The sequence below is a fragment of the Molossus molossus genome, unplaced genomic scaffold (assembly GCF_014108415.1).
Source record: "Molossus molossus isolate mMolMol1 unplaced genomic scaffold, mMolMol1.p scaffold_m16_p_14, whole genome shotgun sequence".
NCBI classification, from domain to species: domain Eukaryota; kingdom Metazoa; phylum Chordata; class Mammalia; order Chiroptera; family Molossidae; genus Molossus; species Molossus molossus.
This window is the reverse complement of record NW_023425349.1, coordinates 5,022,369-5,047,647: the sequence shown is the minus strand read 5'-3', so window position 1 is coordinate 5,047,647 and position 25,279 is coordinate 5,022,369. Positions and strand designations below refer to the sequence as shown.

At 45.7% G+C, this 25,279-nt stretch overlaps 1 protein-coding gene across 4 annotated transcripts in view; it reads left to right on the top strand.

Annotated features, from left to right (window-relative positions):
• The first annotated feature begins 519 nt into the window (after positions 1-519).
• The window catches only part of FUBP3 (far upstream element binding protein 3), a 51,823-nt gene continuing 27,063 nt past the window's right edge, over positions 520-25,279 (top strand). For all 4 annotated transcript variants that reach the window (XM_036261311.1, XM_036261313.1, XM_036261312.1 and 1 more), the window contains exons 1-2: positions 520-649; positions 14,121-14,226. In XM_036261311.1, coding sequence (XP_036117204.1) covers positions 566-649; positions 14,121-14,226 — 190 coding nt within the window. In that variant the 5' untranslated portion in view covers positions 520-565. The remainder of the gene's footprint in view (positions 650-14,120; positions 14,227-25,279) is intronic.

Here is a 25,279-nt window from a genome sequence, read left to right as displayed (position 1 = left end):
CCAGGGCCGGGACTCCCTGCAAACACGGGGCACTGCCTTGTGTGGTGCTGTCCTTCGCCCTCCAGCCTCCCTCGGGGTCCTCACGTGCTCCTCCAAAGCGCTCAGCCCCAGTATCCCGCACCAATGACCATTCCTGGGAGGGCTGCCAGGGTCAGGCTCTCGGGGACCAGAGCTCGGGTGCCGTCCTGGGAGGGCCACGTCACTCCTCTCTCGGTTTCCAAACGCAGACAGCCCGCCTCCGCGGGCCACCTCCGAGCCCCAGGGGCCCGTCACCGCAGCATCGCCCAACCTGGACCAAATCACGTCTAAAAGGGGCGGGGCCAAGACCTGTCCTTCGAGACCCGACGGCGGCCTCGCGCGTTGGGCCCGCCCCCGCGGCCCCGCCCCCCACTTCCGGCCGGACCGCAGTCACGTGTCCTGACCGGTCCGGCAGACGCGGCTTCTCTCGCGTCGAGTATCCCGTCTTCCCTTCCGCCGGAAGTGGGGCGACTTTCCCTTTCCGGCTACGGGTCCCCGAGCGGAGGGGGTGGCCGGACCGTGGAGCCGAGCGGCGGCGGGGGCGGTAATGGCGGAGCTGGTGCAGGGGCAGAGCGCTCCCGTGGGGATGAAGGCCGAGGGCTTCGTGGACGCCCTGCACCGGGTCCGGCAGGTACGGGCGCGGCCGGCTGGCGGGAGCACAGGAGCCCAAGGCGGGGCCGGGCCGAGCCCGATGGAGAGGAGGGGTCGGGCCTGGGGCGGGAGGCAGCTCGGCTGACGCCGCAGCCGGGGTTGGCGGTTCCTTGGGGCTCCTGCAGCCGGGAGGAGCCGAGGGATGAGGCGCCACCGCGAGGCCCAGGCCCAGCCTGTCGGGCGGGTCTCCCAGGTGCCTGCAGCCTCTGGGAAAGGCTTTGCCCAGGACGCCTGGCCCCATCACGTGAGGCCGGAGCTGGACCTTCAGGGCAGCCAGTGTGGGGTTCCGAGGTTCGCGAGGGGAGGGGGCTGGGGAGCTGACGGGGAGGATCCAGGTATAGACAGAAGGCGGTTGTGTTAGGCCCAGTAGCTTCTTGATGCTTGGAAAACTTCGTCTTCGGCCTTTACTTTTGAGGGTACACTTGGAGAGGGAAGAGAAGAGTGTTAAAGTAGGTGTGGGTGGTCCACCAGACATAAAAACTCTTTTATGGGCAGTTTTTCCTCTCTCGGGGAGAATGTGATACGGACTCATCCCAACAATGAAACTTTACCATCTGACAGTCGTTCATTTTGTCAGAGTTAAATAAACTGATTTTTAGGAGGTTACAAGCTTCCTTGGAGAATGAATATCTGGCCTGCCATATGGGGTTCTGGCATGGTGCTTTGAACAGAACACATCCTTGTGTTGTGTGTAAAACTTACAAGTTAGCTCTAACACACTTCTGCTGAGTGTCTTGTATTCATCGTCTCTTCTTATTTAATTGTAGGCGTGCTGACTGATATTTTAAAAGTTGGGCTGTAACTAATGACTGCTTGATTCCTAACAGAAAGCCACAGGACTCATTGTATTAGAAGATCCACTCGGTCGCTTGAAGATATGGTCTTTACATCTCTTTCCAGTATTCCAGGGGAGGGAACCCTACCTGTTTCCCAGATACTGACTTTTCAATTTAATACTGATGCTTCTATAGACATTATGTTGGATCCCAGAACTTTCCAAACCTGTGGTTCCACCTAAAATCTTATCCGATGACTTGTCACTTACTGCCTAGGCACCAACCAGTACAGTAGTGAGTATCCATCTTCCTTAGACTTCAGAGCCAACCAGTGGCTGTAATGGATGAACATGCCATCCAGCTCCCCTTCCACCACTCTGCTTGCCGGCGTGTTACACTGCTCTCCTCTACAGTACAGGGTCCTGAACCTTGTTTCTCACTGGCTACTAATATGTAATGGCTTTCAGTCTGTGCTGATGTGTGACAATCACCTTGTTGGCCTTCTGTGTCCAGGAAGAATTATAGTCTGAGCTCAGATCCTCAGTTTGCAGAAGGCCTCTAGTTGAACATAAAATGAATTTTGAACCATTGAGAAGACTTTCCGCTTCTCTTGAGCCAGTGGTTGAACTCATATTCTTGGACAACCTGCTCAAGAGGGAGGGAGACCCTCTGTTAAATGCTGACCTAATGTGGATTGTTGAAGCAGTGGTGTTTACTACTAGCAGAGAAAACTTCATTGGAAATGTTCCCAGCTCTGAAATGCACCATTGACTGGAGCAGTAATAAGCCCAATGGAGACACTGCTGTAAGTGTATCACTTCTGAATACTAACTGCTGGAGGTCGATACTATCTCCAAGGATTTGATGGCCTTTAAAAACTAAAGGAAAAAACAAAACAAAACAGGTTTGTGGGCAATTTTAGGTTTATTTATAGATTTGCACTGGGCAAGAATGGAATGTTAGAAGTCTGAACTATTGTATGCTGATAGTAAATCTTACCTGAAAGGATCTCATATTATTTGGGCATCTGGATAATGGTGGTTCTCCTCCGTTGTATGCACATTATGTTGCAGGGACATTACTGTTTTCCCCCAACAGTAACGAAGTAAAAGACAGTGTATTTATTTAAATGCTTGCAAAGCTTTCCCCCTTTTTATGTGTCCTCATAAACACCAGCAGCAGTCTATAAGGCTCTCATCAGTTTGTCAGAGAGCAGGAAGCTCTCTGGTGCTCAATTTATTTAGAAGATCATAATAGCATCTGAGTTGATCCTACTGGGATTTGAACCTGCAGTTTCTATTAAATCTGGTATTTGGAGTCCAGCACCTAATCTCCTTAGCTTCCCTCCTAGAATCTAGAAGTCTTCTTGTATAGCCTTTGAATTTTTTCCACCAAAGGGAACCAGTCATTGCTGTTAGTATTTGGCACAAATGGATAATCCTGCCATTCTGTAGGGAGGTACACAGGTGTAGAAACGTGATCTGATTGAGTCTCATTGATGACTATCTAATACTAACAATTTTCCAGCCCTGGCCGGTTTGGCTCAGCGGTTAGAGCATTGGCCTGTGGACCAGAGAGTCTTGGGCCCGGTTCCCGCTAAGGGCGCGTACCTCGGTTGTGGTTTGTCCCCGGCCTTCCTTGGGGTCATGTGGGTGGCAACCACTCACACACATCGATGCTTCTCTCTCTTCCTCCCTCTCTCTCTCCCACTCTCTCTGAAGATAAAAATGCAAACATGTCCTCGGGTAAGGATAAAAAAATAAATAAAAACCATGTTCCGTTCTCCCATCATTGGCAAGTTCGCAAAAATAAAGTACTATTTCTTCAACTTGTTTAGGCAGGATCCTAGGAAGGTTGGGATGTGGACTCAAAGCCAAAATAGGCCGTCCTGTTGTATGGCTAGGCTGCATCTCTACCCTGACTCTGTCTAGCTTATAAGGGGACTGCATGGAGATTGTCAAGTTTTTTATTTCATTTTCCAAACAGAAAAATGTCTCCAGAAAGCCCACTGCTGGTGGTTTAGTAGCATCTGTCATCAAGTGCACACACACTTGCATGTTAACAAGGCAGTGTGTCACCACAGTGTGTTACACCACAGTAGATCCCTAGCAGCCTTCCATAAGCTCGGCCAACTGTCTACCAGTATCAACTAAATAGAAGAAATTACCTGGCCAAACTGCTAATGTTTTTAGGACTTGAAGGTTCTATTTTGATCTAGACCCAGTCAGTGCCTCTGTATTGCATAACTCCAGAGTATTCTGTGCACGTGAATACAGTGTCATTGGTGCCTCGTGGAACTGAGCATTTTGTTGATTCTGCACCGAGGTGATTGTGATCGAGCCATTGTAGAGTCAAGAGAAAGTAACATTAGAACCTATTCTTTACCAGTGCTTTTTTGTGTGTGTGGAAATATTGATAAGTGAGGGGCCTCAGAAATTCCACAGTACTCCGGAAAATGTCTCCCAGTGCTGCTGTTGACACTGGGAGCCTGAGCAGGAGGTGATTTGGCAGCAGTGCTGTGTACAAGCACCCGATTTCCTTTAAGAGAACTTGTATCTTCCCTTCAAAGAAAAAGCCTCTGTGCACTGGCCATTGGGTACTCCCTGAGAGATACTGCCTTTGCTTGCTTAACAGATGCTGTTTCTGACTCATAAAGCCAAGTGTGCTGAATGTTCAACCAGTTGAAGTTATACTCCACTTAGATCATCTCATGCATGTTCAGTGGTTGAGCAGCTCAAGTCATTCTCTAGGGACTTAATCCTGCATGTACATTTGTTTCAGCTTTCTCAGACACTAGAAGAAAGCCAGTGTCTACAGCAAGTCTGTGGGCTGCTTCTGTGTCTGCGAGGGCCCAGTAGAGTACCCTGCAACGAGCGAGTCCTTGTTAAAGGGTTTTGGTGATGTGACTGAGTCCATTTGAGTTGCCACACTTGAATGCAAGTGCCGAACCTCATATTTGGTATTGAAAGGTAGACACTAACTGAACAGTATGTGTGCCTCTAAGGCTTTTCTTGTGTTCAACTGAGACTTCTTTATCTTTCTTTTAAAATCTGATAGTCCACGTGTATCATCAAACTTCGGTTTCCTCTGAAGCCCCAGTCATTTGTAGATACAAATTTGCCCAGACCAGAGTTCTCAAATGGATGGCCCGTGGGCTGGGGAAGGTTCACAGTGGGTCTGCAGGCATGCTGTGTCTGCCCCAACAGTGCCAACACGTAAAACTAGAATGATTTCACATAGAAATGAAGATTTCGAACTTCTCTAGAAAAGATCTGGTCGCACGGCTCCCGCATTTTGCAGCAGCAGTTTTCGGCAGGAGCTGGGTAGCCTGTGCCCCTTTACACAGGCGTGGACTCTCGGTTGCTTCACTCCCACCATTTGACTCATGTTTTACACTGCCTGCTGGAGTGCCTATCCAACGGCCTTTTTCCTCATCCTTTTTCACATTGTGAGCCATCATCTGTGTAGTGTGTGTGTGTGTGTGTGTTTCGTCTAATGGAAAAGACTCTGGAGAGTTGAGCAGTCTCAGTCTCCTGCAAGCAGCTGTGTGACCTTGGGCTAGGTTAGTCTTTCCCAACCTTTGATCTGTAGGCTGTTAATTTAGCTTCCATGGGGAATACAGGGTTAAATAAAGGTGAATTGACTTCTTTACTGTAAGACTTCTCAGAGCCTTTAATATGCTGATGTGCATTGAGGCCTACAAGGGTTTGGAAATCGCATTGTAAATGTCCTGAAGTTGGGTAGCTTCATACCCTCTTTTCATAAAACCATATCCCATTCTGTGGGTCAGACTTCAGGAAATGTCGCGCCAGATAATCTCAGTGATCCCGTCACGGCCATGAACGTTCAGACCTTTCATCTACTGATTTGAGAAAAAATGGGGGCCATTTTATTTTGGCTCTTTTGCTAATAATATGTTATGCAGTAAGTCTTCAAATAACAGCTTTTCGTTCTATGGCGTTTCGTTATAATGTTGATGAGATGCCATATGAACTTAACCCTTATTTATATCAATTAGCCTATGGTAAAATTAATTTCTTTCTTTATATGTTGTTTCGTCTCAGTTCTAAGAATCTTTTGATGACATTAAGTGAGGACTTTCTATATTGGGTTTCTGTTCAGACTTCCCTCTCCCCATCTCTTCTGTGCAATCTTTTTACTCTTACGAACTGTTCCTCTTGAAAATGTTTTTGCATTTTGAGTTTTTTTTTTTTATAAAGACACTTGGGAAAAAATAGCCAGTACTTCTGTTGGAGGCATGAATGCACTTTTATTCTAATACCAGATGATAACAAATCACTTGCAAGACTGAGTCGTGTTAATGGAAGTAGTGATGTGATTCAGATTACCTGCCATTATTTGAGGATCTGCTGAGTCCAAGGATTCTTGCTGGATGCTGGGCAGTGCAAGATTAAATAAGACAAGATAGCAGCTAGTTTTATCTTACTGTGGATTAGATCCTCACTACAACCAGGTGCAATATTCAAGACAGGGGTTATACTTCTCATTTTATATTTGAAATAAGCCAAAGGGAGATAAAGCAGTATTGTCAGAGGTGCACAAATAATATATGCTTAGTTCTTGGACCCATGTCTTCTGCATTCTAAGAAGGACTTGGTTCCTTTGTAGAGGTAATTGGGTAGTGTTCCATCTCAGTGAGGCATCAGCAGAATCTTTGAACAAAGTATTGAAGGGATACTGATGGAATTAGATGGAATGGAGGGGAGAAAACTAACAGACATGTCATCTTTAGGGCCTTTGGTGGGGGAATCCAGCTGGGATAGTATTGCACCTTACAGCCTCAACTGGTCATCTTAGCATTTTGCCTACAGATGGGCTTCTCTGTATCCACTTTAAATTTAGCAAATGTTTAATGAGTACCTTCTATGTGCCAAGGACCTTGCTATGCATTAGGGAAGTTGTTCCTTAACTTTTTTGGAACATGGACCTCTTAAAGACTCTTGAAAACATCAGACTCCTCCTCAGAAATATTTAATAGTTTTGTATGTAAATTCAGGAGGTTCTAAAGCTGAGCCCTGGAGCTCCTAGTTAAGGAATCGGTCCTAGGGTAACCGAGGTGATTGAGAAAGTCACTCTTCATAGAGCTCCTTGTGAGAAGACAGTATAACCAATAACTTTTTGGTGAGGTTATGCTATTTAGAGCTAGGTTATAAAGTACTCTGCAGTCATAGATAAGAGAGTGTTTAATTCTCCTCAAATATGGGCAGCATGAAGTTGTCAGGAAAAGCTACCAAGCAGAGCTGATATCTTACTTGATTGTCATATAAAATTCCTTGTTTTAGCTAATGCCGATAAATAGGGTAGGGTCAGCCGCGGCCCCTTCTCTGCTGACTATTAATTAGAGCTACCATTTGTTGAACTTGTGTTGTGCTTGGTGCCAGGCAAGAACTTTCATATGTGTTCTCATTTGATGGTCACCAAATTCCCAGGGGGCAGTGGAGTGAGGTGGTTACTAAGAGTTTGGATTCGTGCCCTGGCCAGTTTGGTTCAGTGGTTAGAGCGTTGGCCTGCGGTTCAGAGAGACCCGGGTTTGGTTCCCACTAAGGGCATGTACATCAGTTGCAGTTTGTCCCCAACCCTGGTTGGGTTGTGCGGGAGGCAGCCACTCGATGTGTCCCTCTCATGTCGATGTTCCTCTCTCCCTCCCTCCCTCTCTCCCTCCCTCCCTCCCTCCCTCCCTCCCTCCCTCCCTCTCTCCTTCCCACTGTATCTGAACAAAAATGGAAAAATGTCCTCAGGTGAGGATAAAAAAAAAGAGTTTGGATTTAGACTATATAATTTCAAATTCTGGTTCTGCTATTTACTAGCTTAGTCAATGGACAAGTTATCTACCTTTTTTTTTTTTATCCTCACCTGAGGACATTTTTCCTTTTTTTTTTTTTTCAGACAGAGTGGGAGGGGGGGAGAGAGAAACATCAACGTGAAAGGGACACATCGAGTGGCTGCCACCCGCATGACCATCCAGGGCCAGGGACAAACTGCAACCGAGGTACGTGCCCTTAGCGGGAACCGAACCCGGGTCTCTCTGGACCGCAGACCAATGCTCTAACCGCTGAGCCAAACCGGCCAGGGCCAAGTTATCTACCTTTAAGCCTAGTTTCCCCGTGTGTAAAATGGAGATCATTGATGGTAGTAATCATTGTTTTGATAGCTAATACTAAAAGTTAAGAGGTTACCCTTAGTGAGTGGGGTGGAATAGTGACTGAAGGGGGCCTGAAGCAAGCTTCTGGGGTCCTGGGGATGTTCTGTTTCTTGATCTGGACGCCAGTTACACAGGCATTTTAGTGTGAAAATCCAGTGAGCTGTAAATGTACCCACATACTTCTCTGTAGTATTAGTCTTCAATTAAAGGTTAAAATAGCAACCGTTTTCTTGTTCCTTACCGTGTGCTTGGCATTGTTCTGGGTGCTTTACATTGTTACCTTGTTATCCCCACGGGTACAATTCCAGGCAGGTTCCAAATCCCACAATAATGAGAAACGTAGCTACTTTATAAGGTCACTGTGAAAATTTAACAAGAGTACCATCAAGCTTTTAGTAAGTGTGCAGTAAATGTGATGTACTGCTGTCTTCACTGGCACCTACCAGGTAGTGGGAAGCAGAGCCAGGACTTGCCCTGTGCACTGACTCCAGACCCTGCCCCCTGGGACTTCTCTTAGCCCCCAGCTTAGCCTGTCTGGCCACATGTTGTTTCTTTCTGCTGTGGGGAGCAGAGACTTTCAGTCCAGCCTGTGCATTCTCCGGGACCAAGCAGGGCCCCTCTGGGTATCCGTAGAGCAGGGGTTCCAGGGAAGCGAGTTGGGTTCCTGCTCCCTGGGTGGTGTGAGCTTTCACTTCTACTTGCTGGATCCATGAAAATCCTCAGTAGGTAATTTACAGCATGGACTAGTATGTGGCTGACTTCATGGCACTTGATGGCTTTGCCTATTTCCATTTGGTGTAAAGTTCTAAGTATAAAGTTGTGGAAGTAGTCACAGCTTCCTATTTGGATTTATAGGATGAACTACTTTGATTACAAAACCTGTCAATAGAGAATTTTAGTCCTGAAAGTGTGCACTGGGAATAATTAATTACCATGTTTATAAACTTCATTAATTTGTGTACCTTGTGATTTTTGCCGTATCAGTGAACCTTTGATATTTATTATATTTTTGAATCATTTAAAATTTAGATTTGTTTGAAATTTCAAAAGGAAACTAAATTATTATCATAAGTGAAAATCTGCCACATACTGAAGGTAACTGTAAGAAACATACATATTCATCCATGCACCTTTCCGAATCACTTGTGTACTCCTCTTTGGAAAACACTCGTTTAGGTCGTCACTGCATTTTACAGGTATGTACGCCAAGGAGCAAGGCTTTGAGGGTCTTGCCCGAGCTCATACACTGGAAGAGCTGGCAGGAAAACCAAGCTCTTGACTGACTCCTGGCAGTGGAGGTTAAATTGAGTCTATCACATTGATTTATATTTCATCTTTTACTGTGCTTGAAATAGCACAGGTAGTGAGATAACCCGTTCTCTTCCCACCTACCCCCCAAAACGGGAAAAGTAACCCAAAGGTAGAAAATAGGTAGCAGAGTCCCCTCAAGGTCATGCTTTTAGATAAGGACAGGAGCAGCCTTGGTTTTTTTCTTATTTTCTGGCTTATTCCATGAACTGAGAATGTAACTCACTTCCCTTAAGCAGCTGCTGTTCAGAATGATCAGTTGCGATGTGAGGAATTGCTTGAGCGCGGTGTACTGTAAATCACTAGGTTTTAGGTCTTCGAGAAGTGAGATCTGTGTAAGAAAGCACTAGGTAGAAGAAAGAGAGGGAGGTAAGCTTAGTGCTGTGGTTATAGACTCAAGTCAGGCATTCCTGGGCTTAAATCTTACCATTTCTACCGCTTGCAAGATGTGTGACTTTGTATAGGTCACTCAGCTTCTCTGAGCCTCGCTTTTCCTTATCTTTTTTTCCTTTTAATTTGTTATATGTTTTTATTGACTTTTTTTTATAGAAAGAGGAAGGGAAAGAGAGAAACATCGATCCACTGCCTCCTGCACAACCCCCATTAGGGATTGAGCCGGAAACCAGGCATGTGCCCTGACCGGGAATCAAACTGGAACCTCTCAGTCCATGGAAGATGCTCAGTCCACTGAGCCACACCAGCCAGGCACTTTCCCTTATCTTAATGGAAATAATAATACCGACCTAGAGAAGCATTGTAAGCAATAAACGAGATAGCATGTTTAAAGTGCTCTTAGCAGAGTACCTAGCACATAGTAAGCACTCATTAAATTTCAACTGGTTATTTTAGTAGACATTTAATATCATTTCTTAGAATAAGGTTACATTTATATGAGGAGAGAAATACATTGTTTTTTTAAATGGTATATTGTAATATGATATACAACGTAATATCAATGTAAATTATGATACAGTTGTATAGTTTAATGTTAAACGTGTATCTAACATTTGCTTAGCCAGAGTTTAAACGCAGTCTGTTGACTTCAGAGGTGTAGCTCTTAACCATTATAGTTGTCTCTTGCCACTTTGCGCGTCGACTTTCGCGGTTTCATTCTATCAAATATATTTGAAAAAACCGCGGTAGAGTGAAGCCGCGAAAGTCAAAGCGCGAGGTGGTGAGGGACGACTGTGTACAAATAAAGAATCTTACTTTGTGGAAATTCGTTTATCGCGGTAGAGTCTGGAACTGATTAACTGCAATAAATGAGGGCCGACTGTATTGAAAATTTCCCAAGTTATAGATAGCTGAAGCAAACATGATTTAAGAGCAAATCTGCCCCGTCCGGATAGCTCGGTTAGAGCAGCATACCCATGTGCCGAGGTTGTGAGTTCGATCTCTGGTCAGGGCACATGCAAGAATCAACCAATGAATGCATAAATAAGTAAAACAATAAATCACTGTTTTTTTCTCTCTCTCACCCTTCTCTCTCTAAAAAGATTAATTAATAAATTAAAAATAAAATAGTGGATTTAAAAAGAACAAATCTGAAAGTCTCAGACACATTTTGGAAGGATGCTTGATATAATCAACATTAGGAACAGGAAACTTGTAACATTTCTAGCATATCAATGTTGGGGAAAAATAAGGAAGGCCAAGGACTTAGGAATGACATTTATCTACTTTGGCAGGAAGGAAAAAGACCTAGAAGGCAAGAGGCATAATCAGAAGGGAGCAGGGAGAGTGCCCAATGTGTAGAGCTTGTGTTTGGGGCCCTGTCTGTGAGAGTGATGTCACACGCACACTGTTGGGGGACTCCACTGACTGACATACCCTTTCTGTTGCCTTTTGGGGTTATCACATCTTCTGAGATCATTTTGATCTGTCTTCAAAAACAACTAAGCCGCCCTGGCTGGTTTGGCTCAGCAGTTAAGGGTCGGCCTGCGGTCCAGAGAGACCCGGGGTTCGGTTCCCGCCAAGGGTATGTACCTTGGTTGCTGTTTGTCCCCGGCCCCGGTTGGGTCATGCGGGAGGCAGCCACTCGATGTGTCTCTTTCACGTCGATGTTTCTCTCTTTCTCTCTCCCTCCCACTCTATCTGAACAAAAAATGGAAAAATGTCCTTGGGTGAGAATAAAAAACAACTAAGCCAAGAATCTTGAAAACTCTTACATCAGCCATTGCCTGCTCGGTTTACTGTGCAGACCGAAGGGGCTCCGTGGGCACAGGCCCTGGCAGTGTTCTCACCTTTTTCCCCTACCAGCTTTACCAACTGAGTCTTTACAGGTAACTTGCATCTTAAGTAAGGACCAACCTCTACAAGCGTATCCAAAACAAATATGGAGAGCAAGCTTGCAAGTAGGTGGTAGAATGCTGTTAGGCAAGATTCATATGGCATTTTGTTTAGGAGCAAATGGCCACTTGCACTGAGAGACTTACTTGGATATAGGAGGTAGGGTTTCTATCTGAGGTCTATCTCAGTATTTGGGATTGGCAAACTTTTTCTTTAAAGATGCACATAGTAAATTGTGTGTGTGTGCGCATGTGCACGTGTGGCTTTGTAACTCCGTAGGATAACCGATGGGTGTGGCTTTCTTCTGATAAAGCTTTCCATACAAAAGCAGGTGATTCACCAACCATAGTTTGCTTACCCCTGGCCTAGAATACCTCCTGCTCTTGGATTCCTACTCTTAGAATTTATTTGCCTTGCCCAGAAGGATCTTTTAAAAACAAATCAGCACATTACTTTCCTTAGTAAGCCTTGTAGTTGCTTCTGATCACCTTTCCTATAAATCCAAGCCCCTTACAACAACCAGTAAAGTCCTATTTGAACTCTCCTTTGCCCACCTCTTGGAACACATCTAATTCCTTCTACTCTAATGACATTAACTTCTCTCTTTGTAGGCTTATACCTACCAAACTTGCTCCTGCCTCAGGGCCTTTGTACAAGTTGTTTCTTCTGCCTGGACAGCTCTTCCTCAGATTTTTTTTTATAGCCAGCTTCTGCTCATCATTTAGGTCTGAGATTACATGTCACCTCATAGTGTCCTGCCCTGATCACCCTACATAAAGTAGCTCTCCTAAGTACTCTCTGTATGTCATTATCTTCCCTTATTTGTATCATGCTTATTGCCACCTGAAATCATCAGTTTACTGTGTACCCATGACTCCCCACCAACTGCTGACTCCAGAGAGTAGGGCTTGGTCATTCTTGTTCACCGCAGGAACCTGGTGCCTGGAACAGCCCAGCACACAGTAGGCAGTCATCGTTTGTTGGGTAAACTGCCTTGTTTTACAGCCCTGGTATTTGTAAAGTGCTTTTTAGTGTACAGAGCTCTTCTGTGTTCAGAGTATGTTGTATCTTTTCAAAAACTATGAAGCAGATGGCATTATGCACCCAGAGGATCTTAAGCAGAGAAGAAAGGGACTTGCCCAGCATCACAGATTAGTAAATGGAAGGGAACTAGACCTGACCCCAGGATACCTGACATTTAAGTCTTGCCTTGGGTTTTCGTGATTGTCTTTGGTTGTTTGTTTGAGGTAATTTATCTTTATGTTGGTCCCAGAAGGTCTCAGACTTCTGGGCAGATCAGGACAGTTCAGAACTTCCACTGAAGACTCTGCTCAATGACACAGGTGTGCTAGACTTAATTCAGGAACTAACATCAAGAGCAGTTGTTACATGCGTTCCTTGGATTAAATAAATCAAACAGTTAATTTATTATGAAGATTACATTTAATTTCCTAGTGAGAACAAAGTAGATAAGTTCTATAGAGCATTTGTTTCGGGGCGGGGTTAATAGCAATATTCTGTTCTTTAACTGATAATAAATATTGAATGTTGAAATAGCTTAGCTCTCAGATTATCTTACTTTTTCAAGTGCAGAAATCTTTCTATCTTGGTCTGGACAGATGGTCATCCCCCTGGTGTTCAGACACTTCCAGTGAAGAGCAGCTTATTGTTTTATATCTCTATAGATTGCATCTTCACTTTCATAGACGTTAAAGTTAATGGGATGGATATAGTCCTAAAGGGTTGTCACATTTGAGCAGACTCGGCCATTTACATATTGTTAGGGGATTTGTTTCTTAAAGGAATCCTGTGATAAAACCTTTTTGTTTATTTGTTTGTTTTTGTTAATCCTCACAGGAGAATATTTTTTCATTGATTTTTTAGAGTGTAAGGGAAGGGAGGAATAGAGGGGGAGAGAGAGAGAAAAACATTGATGTGAGAGAGACACATTGATTGGTTGCCTCCTGCATGACCCCATCCAGGGCTGGGGATCAAACCTACAACCCAAGTATGGCTCCTTAGCTGGGAATTGAACCTGTGACCTTTTGGTCCTCAGGCCAGCGCTCGAACCACTGAGCCAAGCTGGCCAGGGCCTACAATAAACCTTCTGAGCAAAGTTTCTCACATTGTTGGCCTTCTTTTTTTCTTCAAATGCAGTATACCTGTATTTTAAGTGATGACTTAGAGATACTAATTTTTTTTTTTTTTTTTAAATCTTCACCCGAGGATATTTTTCCATTTTTTGTACAGATAAAGTGGGAAGGAGAGAGAGGAAGGGAGAGAGAGAGAAACATCGACGCGAAGGGACACATTGAGTGGCTGCCACCCGCACGACCAACCAGGGCCGGGGACAAACTGCAACCGAAGCACGTGCCCTTAGCGGGAACCGAACCCGGGTCTCTCCAGACCGCAGGCTGACGCTCTAACCGCTGAGCCAAACTGGCCAGGGCGATACTAATTTTTTTTTAAAAGGCACATTTTTGGTACTATTATGTATCTAACGACACATTATTGTTACCAAAAGAAAACTCAGTTAACAGTGAAAAGTGTTTATCCTACCATGACATTGCCTTACGTTAATATAGTTTGGGGCAGAAATGGGAAAAACAGCCTTTTAAAGAGGACCCTTGTCGCCCAGCCTGTGTGGCTCAGTGGTTGAGCTTCAACCCATGCACCAAAAGGGTCGCCAATTCCCGGTCAGGGCACATGCCCAGGTTGTGGGTTTGGTCCTGGTGGGGGCCTGCAGGAGGCAGCCAGTCAATGTTCTCTCTCATTGATGTTTCTATCTCTCTCTTCCTCTCCCTTCCTCTCCCTCTAAAATCAATAAAGAAAAAAAGTTAAAGAGAACCCTGTCTTTCTCCCTCAAATAGAGCCATGATTTGTCCTCAATACTTAAATCTGCTTTTTTTCTGTAGATTGCTGCTAAAATTGATTCAATTCCTCACTTGAATAATTCCACACCTCTAGTGGACCCCTCAGTATATGGATATGGAGTACAAAAACGGCCCTTGGATGATGGAGGTAAGTTGTTGTAAATATCTTTGCCTTTCAGATGGTTGTGAGCCTGTCGGTTAAGTTGGAGTTTGTGCCAGCCGTTTTCTTACCAGCCCCTATCATCACGCTCTGAAGAGGAATGGTTAAGGGGAAGCATTTGGGATGATTTATCGCAACAATTCTCCAGCACTGGAGTTCTGATTTGCCTTGATAGCAAAGGAATCTTTTTAGCTGGGCTCTCAGATAAAGACTTGGCCTTTGAGCATCAGTTTGGAAGTAATTGGACAGGTTTGAGAGTTTTGCTGGGTTTAGCCCTCCGCTCTTCCAGTCCACATGTAGGAGCTGAAGTGCCCATTATTCAAAATCTAAAGAAAAGCTAAGTTTTGGTGCATAGCTCTGAGGAAGCTGTGCCCTAAGGAAAGGAAAGGGCGTGGTGACCTTTCTACAATCTCTGTGTTAGTTTGTCATCGTTCCCATTTATGACAGGTTCTTTCTAGAAACATTTCTTTTTCTTTCATTCATTTGTTATTTTGTTGGTTTGTTTATATGCTCGACTCCACCCACCCCCCAAAACTTGAAACCAATTAGAAGCCCCCTGGCAGAGTATCTATCAGATGTGTTTCTGCAAAGAATTTGGGCTTCCTTTATCGTATTTTGTCTTCCACAAAGTTTGACTGTAACAGGGATTGTGAAATATACTAGCTGGTACATGAATATTCATAGAGTTGGCGGACAGTGTCTTCTGTCCTATCAGTCTGCATAAGCATCCAACCATGTATGCGTGTACATATTTCTATATATTATTAAGTGAAAAAAATCAAGGTGTACAACAGGATGTATTGTGTAATCTCCTTTTCTAAAAGGAAGTGCATGTTTTTATATACATAGAAAAAATGTAATTTGGTATGATTGCTTTTTTTCTCTGGTCTTGGGGATTTTGAAAGAGGAGAGTGCCATTATTTTTAGATGTGGAAACCTTTTTGGGATAATTGTATATAGATTCACACTGTGATGTTTTTAAGGGACAACATTTGGATGTAAAAGTTCTTGTCTGTTTAAAAAAACAGTTCATGTTTGTTATCACATACATAGGAAGTCTACTCCAGGCCATTGGAACTCAGGTGACCATTTAAACTCCTACTCCCAATTGGTACCCCATGGTCTCCTTTTATTTGACTGGTGTTAGTGATTTCTAAGACCAAATAAGACTAATGGCGTTATCTGTATTTTTGCCTTAGCAAAAAGCTTTTTACCTTTTTAGGGCAATTATGCTTTTGTTCCTCCTATGAGACATCAATAGAAAAGTAGAACTAAGTTGTCTGGCTCTAAACACATATCTTGTTAATGGACAGAGTCTCTCTGGTCCACCGTTTCCAGAAATTGAGATCAATATGTTTCACAACTCTCAGCCTTGTTTTTACCGACTGCCTGGAGTCAAGTCAAAGTGTAAAACTGCACCCAGTGAATAGTATTCATGGTGTCCTTTGCATGGGAACACCCAAATATTTGCAAATGAAACCATTGGCATTTTGCAGACATTTTTCTCCCATTAATCCTTTGCATACCCATTTGAGAGAAATTAGCAGAAGGTTCCAAACTTAGTGATAAAGACACCTAGGGAGCAAGCAGTACTGGCTAGTACGTCACCAGTAGGTCCAGGATCTCACTCACTTCAGTGCATTATTATATTGTGTATTTTCACCTCTTTCTCGCTGTTGACACTGTTACAGATGTCCTCATTTTCCTCCCCTCTTTGCCCCTTTCCACCCAGCCCCCTCACCTCTTTTTTGAGAACCACGATTTTTTTGCATCTGCCTTTTGGGGACTAAGTCCTTGTAATCAGAAAATGAACACGGTTTCTCTCTCTCCTTCTAAATAGCAAGCCTCCTTACAGTAGAAAGAACTGAGAAGGGACCTTTCGGCAATATGCTAGGTCTCCAGCACCCTGGATGCCTGTGTCTTACATAACCGACCGCATTTGAGGAATAAGGACTGTCCCTCTGGCGCCTTACGTTCTGCGTTACAGGTTGATACAGTCAGCTCCCTTCTTCTGAGCACCGTTTAAATAACAGAATCACAGAAATTGTTTTCCTCCAAGTTGGTCTCCACTTGCAGAGTTTGAGATTTGCCATCGAGCGTTGCAAATGGGGCCTGCATCAGCCTATTTTGCCAGTTGTTTTCTGCCAGGGCTAAGGTCACTGGGCCAGTTCTGTTCTGTTCCCCCGCCAGCTTTCTAAGGGTCACGGTCCTGCTGTTGTGAGAGGAAAGTGTGGAAAAGCAGAGGCAAGTAACAAGCAGGAACTCTGAAATAGTTTTCTTTGCAATAAAGATTTCCAAAGGCTTGCAGTTTTTTGCTTGTTTGGTTTGGCTTGGGTTTCTGTTTTTGTTTTTTGGGGTTTTTTTGGACAGAAGTTCACCAGATCGCTTCTTTAGCGATGTGAACTTTCTAACTTTCCTGTGAATCTGAGTTCTTTAACCTTTAGGAGGTTAAAGTTTAGTCTCCTAGAAGTTTTTGGAGGTGTTACTACGACTCAGCCTGCTGCTGGTGTGGCTCAGTGGCTGAGCGTTGACCCATGCTCCAAGAGGTCACTGGTTCAATTCCTCATCAGGGCACACGCCCAGGTTGTGGGCCTGATCCTGTGTGGGGTGTGCAGGAGGCGACTAATCGATGTTTCTCTCTCATCGATGTTTCTGTCTCCCTTCCTCAATAAAGAAAAAATAAATTAAAAAAAAAAAAAAAGTACTTCGACCCTTAGTTGATCAGAAAGAACCTTAACACAAGGTTTTTTCAGGACATTGAGATATACAAACAAGTGTGTGGATGGGAGGGTTAGAACAAGTGCTAGGCAGTAAAGCAAGGGGAGGATTCGTCCGTGATGCAGATGGGATTTGTGTGGAATGTGTTCCCGGGCAGGGTTGCGCTGTCTGAGACTGCCAGTTCGTGGGTCTGCTTAGAACCCAGCAAGAGGGGTGGAGCTCAGCCTTTGGAGCCTGCCTTGGGTCACATAACTGTAACTATTAGCATCTTCGGTCTTGGTACCCACACTTTTTTTTTTTGGTACGTGCCCCTAGCAGGAACCGAACCCGGGACTCTGGTCCACAGGCTGACACTCCAACTGCTGAGCCAAACCAGCCAGGGCGGTACCCACACTTTCTAACAGTCTTTGAGATGTTAGAATCTTCAACTTTGTAATCTCCGGGTTGGTCTCAGGTGTGGCAACTTTTCCATCCAGTACTTTCTTCGTGCCCGTGCCACAGCTAGAGCCAGTCTGACCAGTTCCATGTCTCTGCGCTGACCTGGGGCAGGTTCCAGTCACCAGGAAGGCCCAGCTTACCCTGGCCATCGCCTGCCTGCCCTGCTGGTCTCTCTCCCCATTCACACTGTGCAGCGGCCTCGTCATCTGCTGCTTCTTTTTGCTCTCCCAGAAACATGTCCCCATCCCAGCTCTTTACCTGGCTGGTTCCTTCTAGAAACCTGTCCTCATTTCATTTTTTGACTCAATGCCCCACTCAAGTGTCACCCAGCCTCTTTATCTTCTCTTGTCTCCTGTTCTCCCTTCTTCTTTCCCTCTCTTCCTCCCTTTTTCCCACAGTCCCCTCACCGGGGAATAATCACATTCTGCTCTGAGCTTCTGAAGCGGTTCATTTGTCCCTTAGGGCACATATCATTTCCTGCTTTGTCTCGCAGACACCAGGTACCTCATGTCCCTTTCTGATTAGATCCCATGTGCCTGACCATAGAGATGCTCTTTTTCTCTGCCTGCCTTACAGAGTGAGGGAATCATTGCTCAATACTCAGGTCTCCTTTGTATCCTGTAAAGCATTTAGAAAATTTTCTGAAAAGTAAGCTCCACATTTGAGAGAATAGCATTTAGCCAAGTGGTTTAGAACTATGAATTTCAATTTAATCTAAATCAGAGGTTGGCAAGATTTTTGTTTTTTTCTTTTTGGTACGTGCCCGTAGCAGGAACCGAACCCAGGATACTCTGGTCCTCAGGCTGATGCTCCAACCGCTGAGCCAAACTGGCCAGGGCGGCAAGGTTTTTTTTTAAAGGACCAGATAGTAAATATTTTAGGCTTTCAGGTCCTATGGTCTCTGTCCCACCTGCTCAGCTCTGCCATTGGAGCTTGAAAGCAGCCGTGGACACATGTAAACAAATGCACGTGGCTGAGCTCCAGTAACTCCTTGTTTACAGAAATAGGCAGCTGGCCCGCAGGCCAGATTGCCAACCTCTGATCTCAAACCAGCCTTGTCAAATGATTAACACTAACACTTTCTTAATCTGCAGTTAGGGAGGTGTTTAGAGGGCCCTCCCCCAATCCTAATTTCTTTAAACAAATCTCCCTATCTCAGGTTCCACTCTCAGACTGAGAAAACGTGCTTTCTAAGGTTTAGCCCGGAGTGGCTGGCAGATGGGAGAGGTGCTGTTCTCATCGTCCCTCTATCTCTAGGGGCAGCCAGAGCATCTCCTCCAGGGTGCTACCCCAGAGAGTTTGAGCTAATTATGGTCTCGTGAGCGTTTCAGTTGAGTCAAGCAAACCGCCCTCTCTCCCTACCCTCTCTGGAAGAGGTGGTCCCAACCGGAACGCGGGTGAATGCAGCGCCGTGTTTGCCATTGCTGGGGGGAGGGGAGCATACAGAAGTGACTGAAAACAGGCCTGCCCTTCTGCCCAAGATTTCTTTTTGATACTGATGTGGTTCCTTTTTAGATTAGGGTCACACCTTCTGGTTTTATCTGGATGATGTTTTAGTGGGGTGAAGGAAGAAGAATTTTTGGGTGTACCATCAAATGAATTATTTACAGAAAAATTGGAATAGACTGGTTTTTTAAAATTCTTTTTGCATTCTGCATACTGACATAGAGGAAAAAGAAGATGACTGAAACTTACATATGAAAGAATTCTTTACAATTAAATCTGCAATGTTATACATTTATCTTACATGTCACCAAAAAAACACCAACTATGATGAATATGACAAATTATATGAAAAACAACACAGATCACATTAAAAACAAATCCAAGAATCAAAGGTACTGTACTCTTCATGCCTTCGCTTCCTTGTCTCCCGTGTGCTTCCGTGTAACGTGTGGTTTCCTCATGAATGCGTCCCCAGACTTACTCTTCAGTTGTTTGTTTTCTAGTCTTTCGTCTGCTCCAGGCTGTGTTCGTGTAGCCACCCAGGCAGGCCAGGACCCTCGACGGTCCCATCCAGAGGGTGATCTTAGCACCACTGGTCATCCAGGGATGTGCTGGAGGAAGTCGCTGGGGGTTTGCTCCCCCAGACTCATTTTAACGACCCTGATCAGAAATTTGGGAGGTGGAACACCTGAGTTCCAATCCCAGCTCTGCAACCTGATTAGCTGTGTGCCTTGGATAACTCGTTTCACCTCGCGGCCTCAGGTTCCTGTCTCATGGCTGGGCCCGGAAGTCCCGCTCTAGGCTCTCCACAGGCCAGCCTGCACCCACCTGGAGGAGAATCTCTCTGTGGTTCTTTCCAAGTTTGTTTCAGCACTTGTGGCATCGGACAAAGACAAGGAGAAGAAAGGAGGGAGGAAGAAAGGTTTTTTGAAGTTCCAGGCTTGCAGAGAGAGGAGGCATGAGAAGTGCCCGTGGCAGGGAGCAGTGCGAGCCAAGGCGCTCGCTGCCGGCTGGCATGGGCACGCAGCCAGCCCGCAGCTCACGCCGCTCAGGCGGGAACCCGCAAGTACCAGAGTCTGCTTTGGAGAGAGAGAAAAATGTTGACGTTGATATTTCCCTAAGTGGAGGATAATGGTGGATGCTGCAGGGATGAAGGGTCAGGACTGAAATCAGTTCCTGAGAATTGGGGGGAGTCGGGGGAAGAGGCAGGTTGGCCTTTTATGAAGTCGATCAGGGAGGGACGTTCTCAAGCAGTAGCCTTCGAGCTGGGCCAGTGAAGACCCACCGGGGCTCAGGTGGGCCTGGGAGGTTTAAAGCGACTCTTGTCCAGCTCTTCTGTTCTGTGCACCCTCTTCCTAAAATGGCACTGTGCAAGACTGTGTCTGCTGAGACAGTGCGCCCTTCTCCCTGCCATGCTTTTTCTTTATCCTCACCCGAGGACATTTTTCCATTTTTTGTTCAGGCAGAGTGGGAGGGAGAGAGAGAGAGAGAGAAACATCGACATGAAAGGGACACATCGAGTGGCTGCCACCCACACGACCCAACCAGGGCTGGGGACAAACTGCAACCGAGGTACGTGCCCTTAGTGGGAACCAAACCTGGGACTCTCTGGACCGCAGGCCGACGCTCTAACCACTGAGCAAGACTGGCCAGGGCTGCCGTGCCCTTTTCACATGGTGCCTCACCTGGGGTGGTCAGTCCTCAGACACTGCAAAGCCGGTGAGTCCAGACTTCTGGGCGGGAAATCCCAAAGTAACAAAGCGTGAGAGTCTTGTTAAGAAATACTGTAGTGACAGATCAGATTTTGGTTTTGTCCAGGTAACTCATGGCAAAGGCTCATGTAGTCTCCTCCTCCTCCTCATCCATCCATCCATCCATCCATCCATCCATCCATTTTAGGATTATAATTCAGAAGTAAGTGGTAGTCACGTAGGTGCATGTTAACATATGTGAGTTGGAAAAGGAAGTGAGGTGTTTTTTCTTGGCAAAGTGGATCTGACTGGGTGGTCTGACAATTGGCCCAGGCAACTAGGTCAAATGGTAGACATTTTCCACAAAAATGAATGGGCTAAACCTGTTGCAACTATTAACCTATGGGGAAATTTTAGATGTCAAATTGGTTCATAGTTTTTTCAAAATTATTTTAGAAAATGTGACACAGAGTGGCTTTCTACCTGGCTGGGTGTTAGAACTGCCTAAGGAGCCTTTTTTAAAAAATATTTTTTAATTGATTTTTTTAGAGAGAGAAGAAGAGAGAGAGAGAGATAGAAACATCCATGTGATGTGAGAAACATCCACCAGCTGCCTCCTGCACGCCCCCTACTGGGGTCAGGCCCACAACCTGGGCATGTGCCCTGCCTGGGAATCGAACCAGCGACCTCTTGATGCATGGGTCGACGCCCAACCACTGAGCCACACCAACCGGACCTAAGGAGCTTTTGAAAACACATCTGATGGTACAGCCTCTCTAGAAAACTTGTAAAACTTAACATGCACTTACCATTTAGCCACAGTTCCACTTCTGGGCATTTATTCCCTAGAAAAGAAAACTTATATTCACACAAAAACCTATCCACAAATCTTCATAATAGCCCCAAACTGAAAACACCCCAGATGTCTTTCAACAGGCGATGGTTAACAAACTGGTCCATCTAATACTACTCAGCAGTAGAAAGGAGCAAACTAGCGATGCCCACAGCAGCCTGGTTGAATCTCCAGGGAGTTGTGCTAAGTGGAAAAAGCCAACCCCAAATGGTTACTTACTGTATGAGCGCATTTATATGACACGCAGGAATGGAGAGTAGATTGGTGACTGCCAGGGTGTGGCAGGGCCCCTGTCTGGATAAGAATAGGGCGCTGCTGGACGGAACCGTGGCACTGAAACCATTAGTGTAGTAAGGAAACCAGGGCTGAGGAATGGTTGACCAAGGGCAGATGCTCAGTAAGCACCAGAAGGAAGACTTTGAACCTGGGGTCTCTGTCTCCTAGGCCACAATAATGTATGTTTGAAAATGTAGACATTTCTACATCTAGGAGACTACATGAGCCCTAGCTGGTAAGCTCAATGGTTAGAGCGTTGGCCCACATACCAGAGGGTCTCGGGTTCATTTTCCCGTCAAGGGCACATACCTGGGTTGCAGGTTCGCTACCTGGCCCCAGTCAGTGTGTGCGGGGGGGAACCAATCAGTGTGTCTCTCTCACATCAATGTCTCTCTCCTGCCCCCCTTCCCTTCCACTTTCTCTCTTAAAAAAAAAAAAAAAAAATCAATGGAAAAAAATAGCCTCGGATGAGGATTAGCCAAAAAAATGCAGCCTCCAAAGTCTGGTAGGTTAGGGTTTTGATCCTGGCTTGCCAGTTGTTAACTGTGGCTTGGGTATATTGCTAACCCTCTCTGAGACTGTTTCCTTACCTGTGAAATGGAAACAATATCTACTTCATGAGATTATCATCAGGATTATAACAAGTTATTTTCATACTTTTAAAATACTACTTACCATGTGGCAAATACTTATATTCCCCCAGAACTAGTTAGTAAACACATGTTACTATACACTGTATTATGCGTATGTTACTATACATGGCACACTTTGTTTTCTATTTCATTTTTTAATAAGGTTGGTCATGATCCCCTAAATTAATTTTATGATTCCTGGATTGAGTGAAAATAAGGCATAGTGCTGTAAATCCATGTTGTAGACTTACTTTTTGTCTTGATTTTACTCTGGAGATTCTTGGATCAGGCCTTCAGTAGGCACTTGGATGGGGGAGGGGTACAGGTGGGGTTCCTAACACCTCCACATACTGGAGACTAGGTCAGGTTTCTGCTCAGCATGGAGCTTTCTGCTAGCCCAGCTAGACTCTAAGCTTCTCGAGGGCAGAGATGACCTTGCTTATCATTTTATCCCGAGACCTGGCACAGTGCCCAGCACCTGAAAAGTACAGAGTGCATGGGCCCAGGCACTCACCGGTGCGCTGTCCTGGGCGTGGGTGTGACTGCACCTTCCTCGTGGAAAAACGGAACTGGTGTTAACAGCATCTGCCTCCCAGGGCTCCTGTGGGAGTCGGGTTCGCGTAGGTGAGGCACCGCTGAAGCTAGTGCTGGTGTTCTCTGCCACTAGCAAGAGCTTATTGGACTGCTCTTGCAGCCTCCATGAGGCTGACATGGAGATAAACTTGAATTTACTCTCACTTTTAAAAATAATTTGCAGAATTAGTAACAGATTACTTGTCTAGGGTCTTTCAGCTGAACTCAGCATGTCAGTGTTTTGTGGCCCTGGGCGAGAGTTACTGCCAGAACACAGGAAGCCTTTGTGTTGTCCCTGGGAGAAAAGGTTTTTAAAAATGTTTGCAAAACTGCAGAAATGGCTGCAGCTAACCAGTCCGAGGAGATTGGAACCCAAGCCAGGGCACAGGAAGATTGTTTTCAAAACCTGAAGAGGAAAGTCGGGTTTGTTTGTTTTGCCAGGCCTACAAAAACAGCTGACATTTCTGTCCTGACCAGCTCCCTCACCTGCCTGGTCCCTGCTTGTGCGCAAGGCCAAGGGTCATCTGTGCTCTCAGAGGAGCAAGGGTGCTTTTGCTCTTGGGCTTTTTTGAGGGAAGATGGTGGTTAACTGTTACAATTGATGCTTAGTATAAAGTTGGGTACATTCCCCAGTGAGACTTCATTAGCATTTCTTTTGTGGGAAGAAAAATGAAGACTTTCTCCTTACTGTTGGGTAAAAATGTGTGTCCAGCTGCCTTTTTTTTCCTTCCAAAAATTATTGAAATTGACAGAATGTTACTCTTCAGAAAGATTTTCTCATATTGTAGTGTGAATATTTCCTATGGGGAGCTCATTTTTCCTTAGCCCAGGCGCACCCCGTTATGTAGTGTGCAGGATAAAGGAGACCTGCACCTGTGTGTGTGCACGTTCGCGAGAACGGTGCGAAGGCGGACTTCCAGGCCAGGCACCTTGTCGACCAGGATGCATCGTTAGGGGAAATAGGACTGATATTTCAGCATTTTTTTCTTTTTTGCAGTAAAATGATGGTAGTTACCGTTAAATTGAGCTTGATAGGTGTTCCCATGTGCCCCCCTCCTTTGACCCCTCTTCATCATGAAGGCTGAGCAGAACCCCACTCCCCGCCCCTTCGTGGAGTTGGACATTAGCAGTCGCTGTACCAGTGCCCAAGTGCGCCTTCTCTAACGGCTGCTTCACTTTCAGGCACCAAATGGGAATGTTTTTGAAGGGACCGAAACTAAATCAGACATTTCAGCCTTGGCTTCCGGCACTGGCATGGAGGACAGAGACCATTTACCCTTAAGGGTCCGCTAACTCACTGTTGGGTCTGGGTTCGAATTGATTTCCTCCCTTGGTGGTGTGGCTCTCAGCAGTACATCTGTGTGTTTGAGGATGGTGTGTACACTTTGGTTTTCGGTTTGTAAGCACCTCCACTTGTCAGCAGAGCAGTTGGCCACCAGAAATGACATCATGTGCGTGGCGCCTGTGACACGTACTTTGCCCACAAAAAGGAATTTCCTTTTCTGTGATGAGCACATTTCACATGCTTTTGACGAGCTTTCTGCAGGTCCTCCAGAATCTCATGGAGGTCCTCACGGAAGCGTCGCCCTTTCCTCTGGTGTTCCCGTGGCGTTTGTGTCTGCAGTAGCTGAGGATCTCAGCCTTGTGCCAAGGCTCCCCGCACAGCACAGCGGGCCAGGGGCCTCGGCCTGGCCACGCTGCTGTTGGAGGACGGGCGCCTCTGTGTTCTCGTCGTCCCCAGGCAGTTCCGTTCCTCCCTCAGCGGGGTAGCTCACCCAGCTCGCGGGCACTCTGTGCTCTCACACCCACTGCCTAGGTGACGGACAGCCCTCTCAGCCTCCAGGGGCCGAGTGTGTGGTGAGGATTTCGTTCCGGCCTGGCGGTTGTCCAGTTTCCATGTGGAGTGGGAGTCGTGGACGCTCCCTGTCCCAAGCAAGAGCATCAGTCATATTCAAACTGGAAATGCAAAAAAAATGTATGAGTCAATGGAAACAATTCTCTTATCCCTGAGATGAGCAGGTTAATAGTATACAATGTCAATATTTTGGCTGCAGACCATTATCTTGTTATTGATCCAGAAGACGTATGGTATTGACTCAGTAGCCTCATTTACTTTTTGCTAGCATTATTTCTCTAGGTGGTTCCGTCTTTTTTTTTGGTACGTGACCCCTAGCGGGTACCGAACCCAGGACTCTCTGGTCTGTAGGCTGGCGCTCCAACTGCTGAGCCAAACCGGCCAGGGCCTTCCTTCTTTTAAGATAGCAGAACCTGGCTTCTTTTTATGACCAGTTCCTGTCCAGTCAGAGAAAGACAGGGTAATTTTAAGCAGAAGGAAGAGCAATTGGAGACCTGTATTTCAGATGCTAAACTGTGTCCCTCTTTGTTCTGAGGCTGGTGTCCTTGGTCCTTCCCAC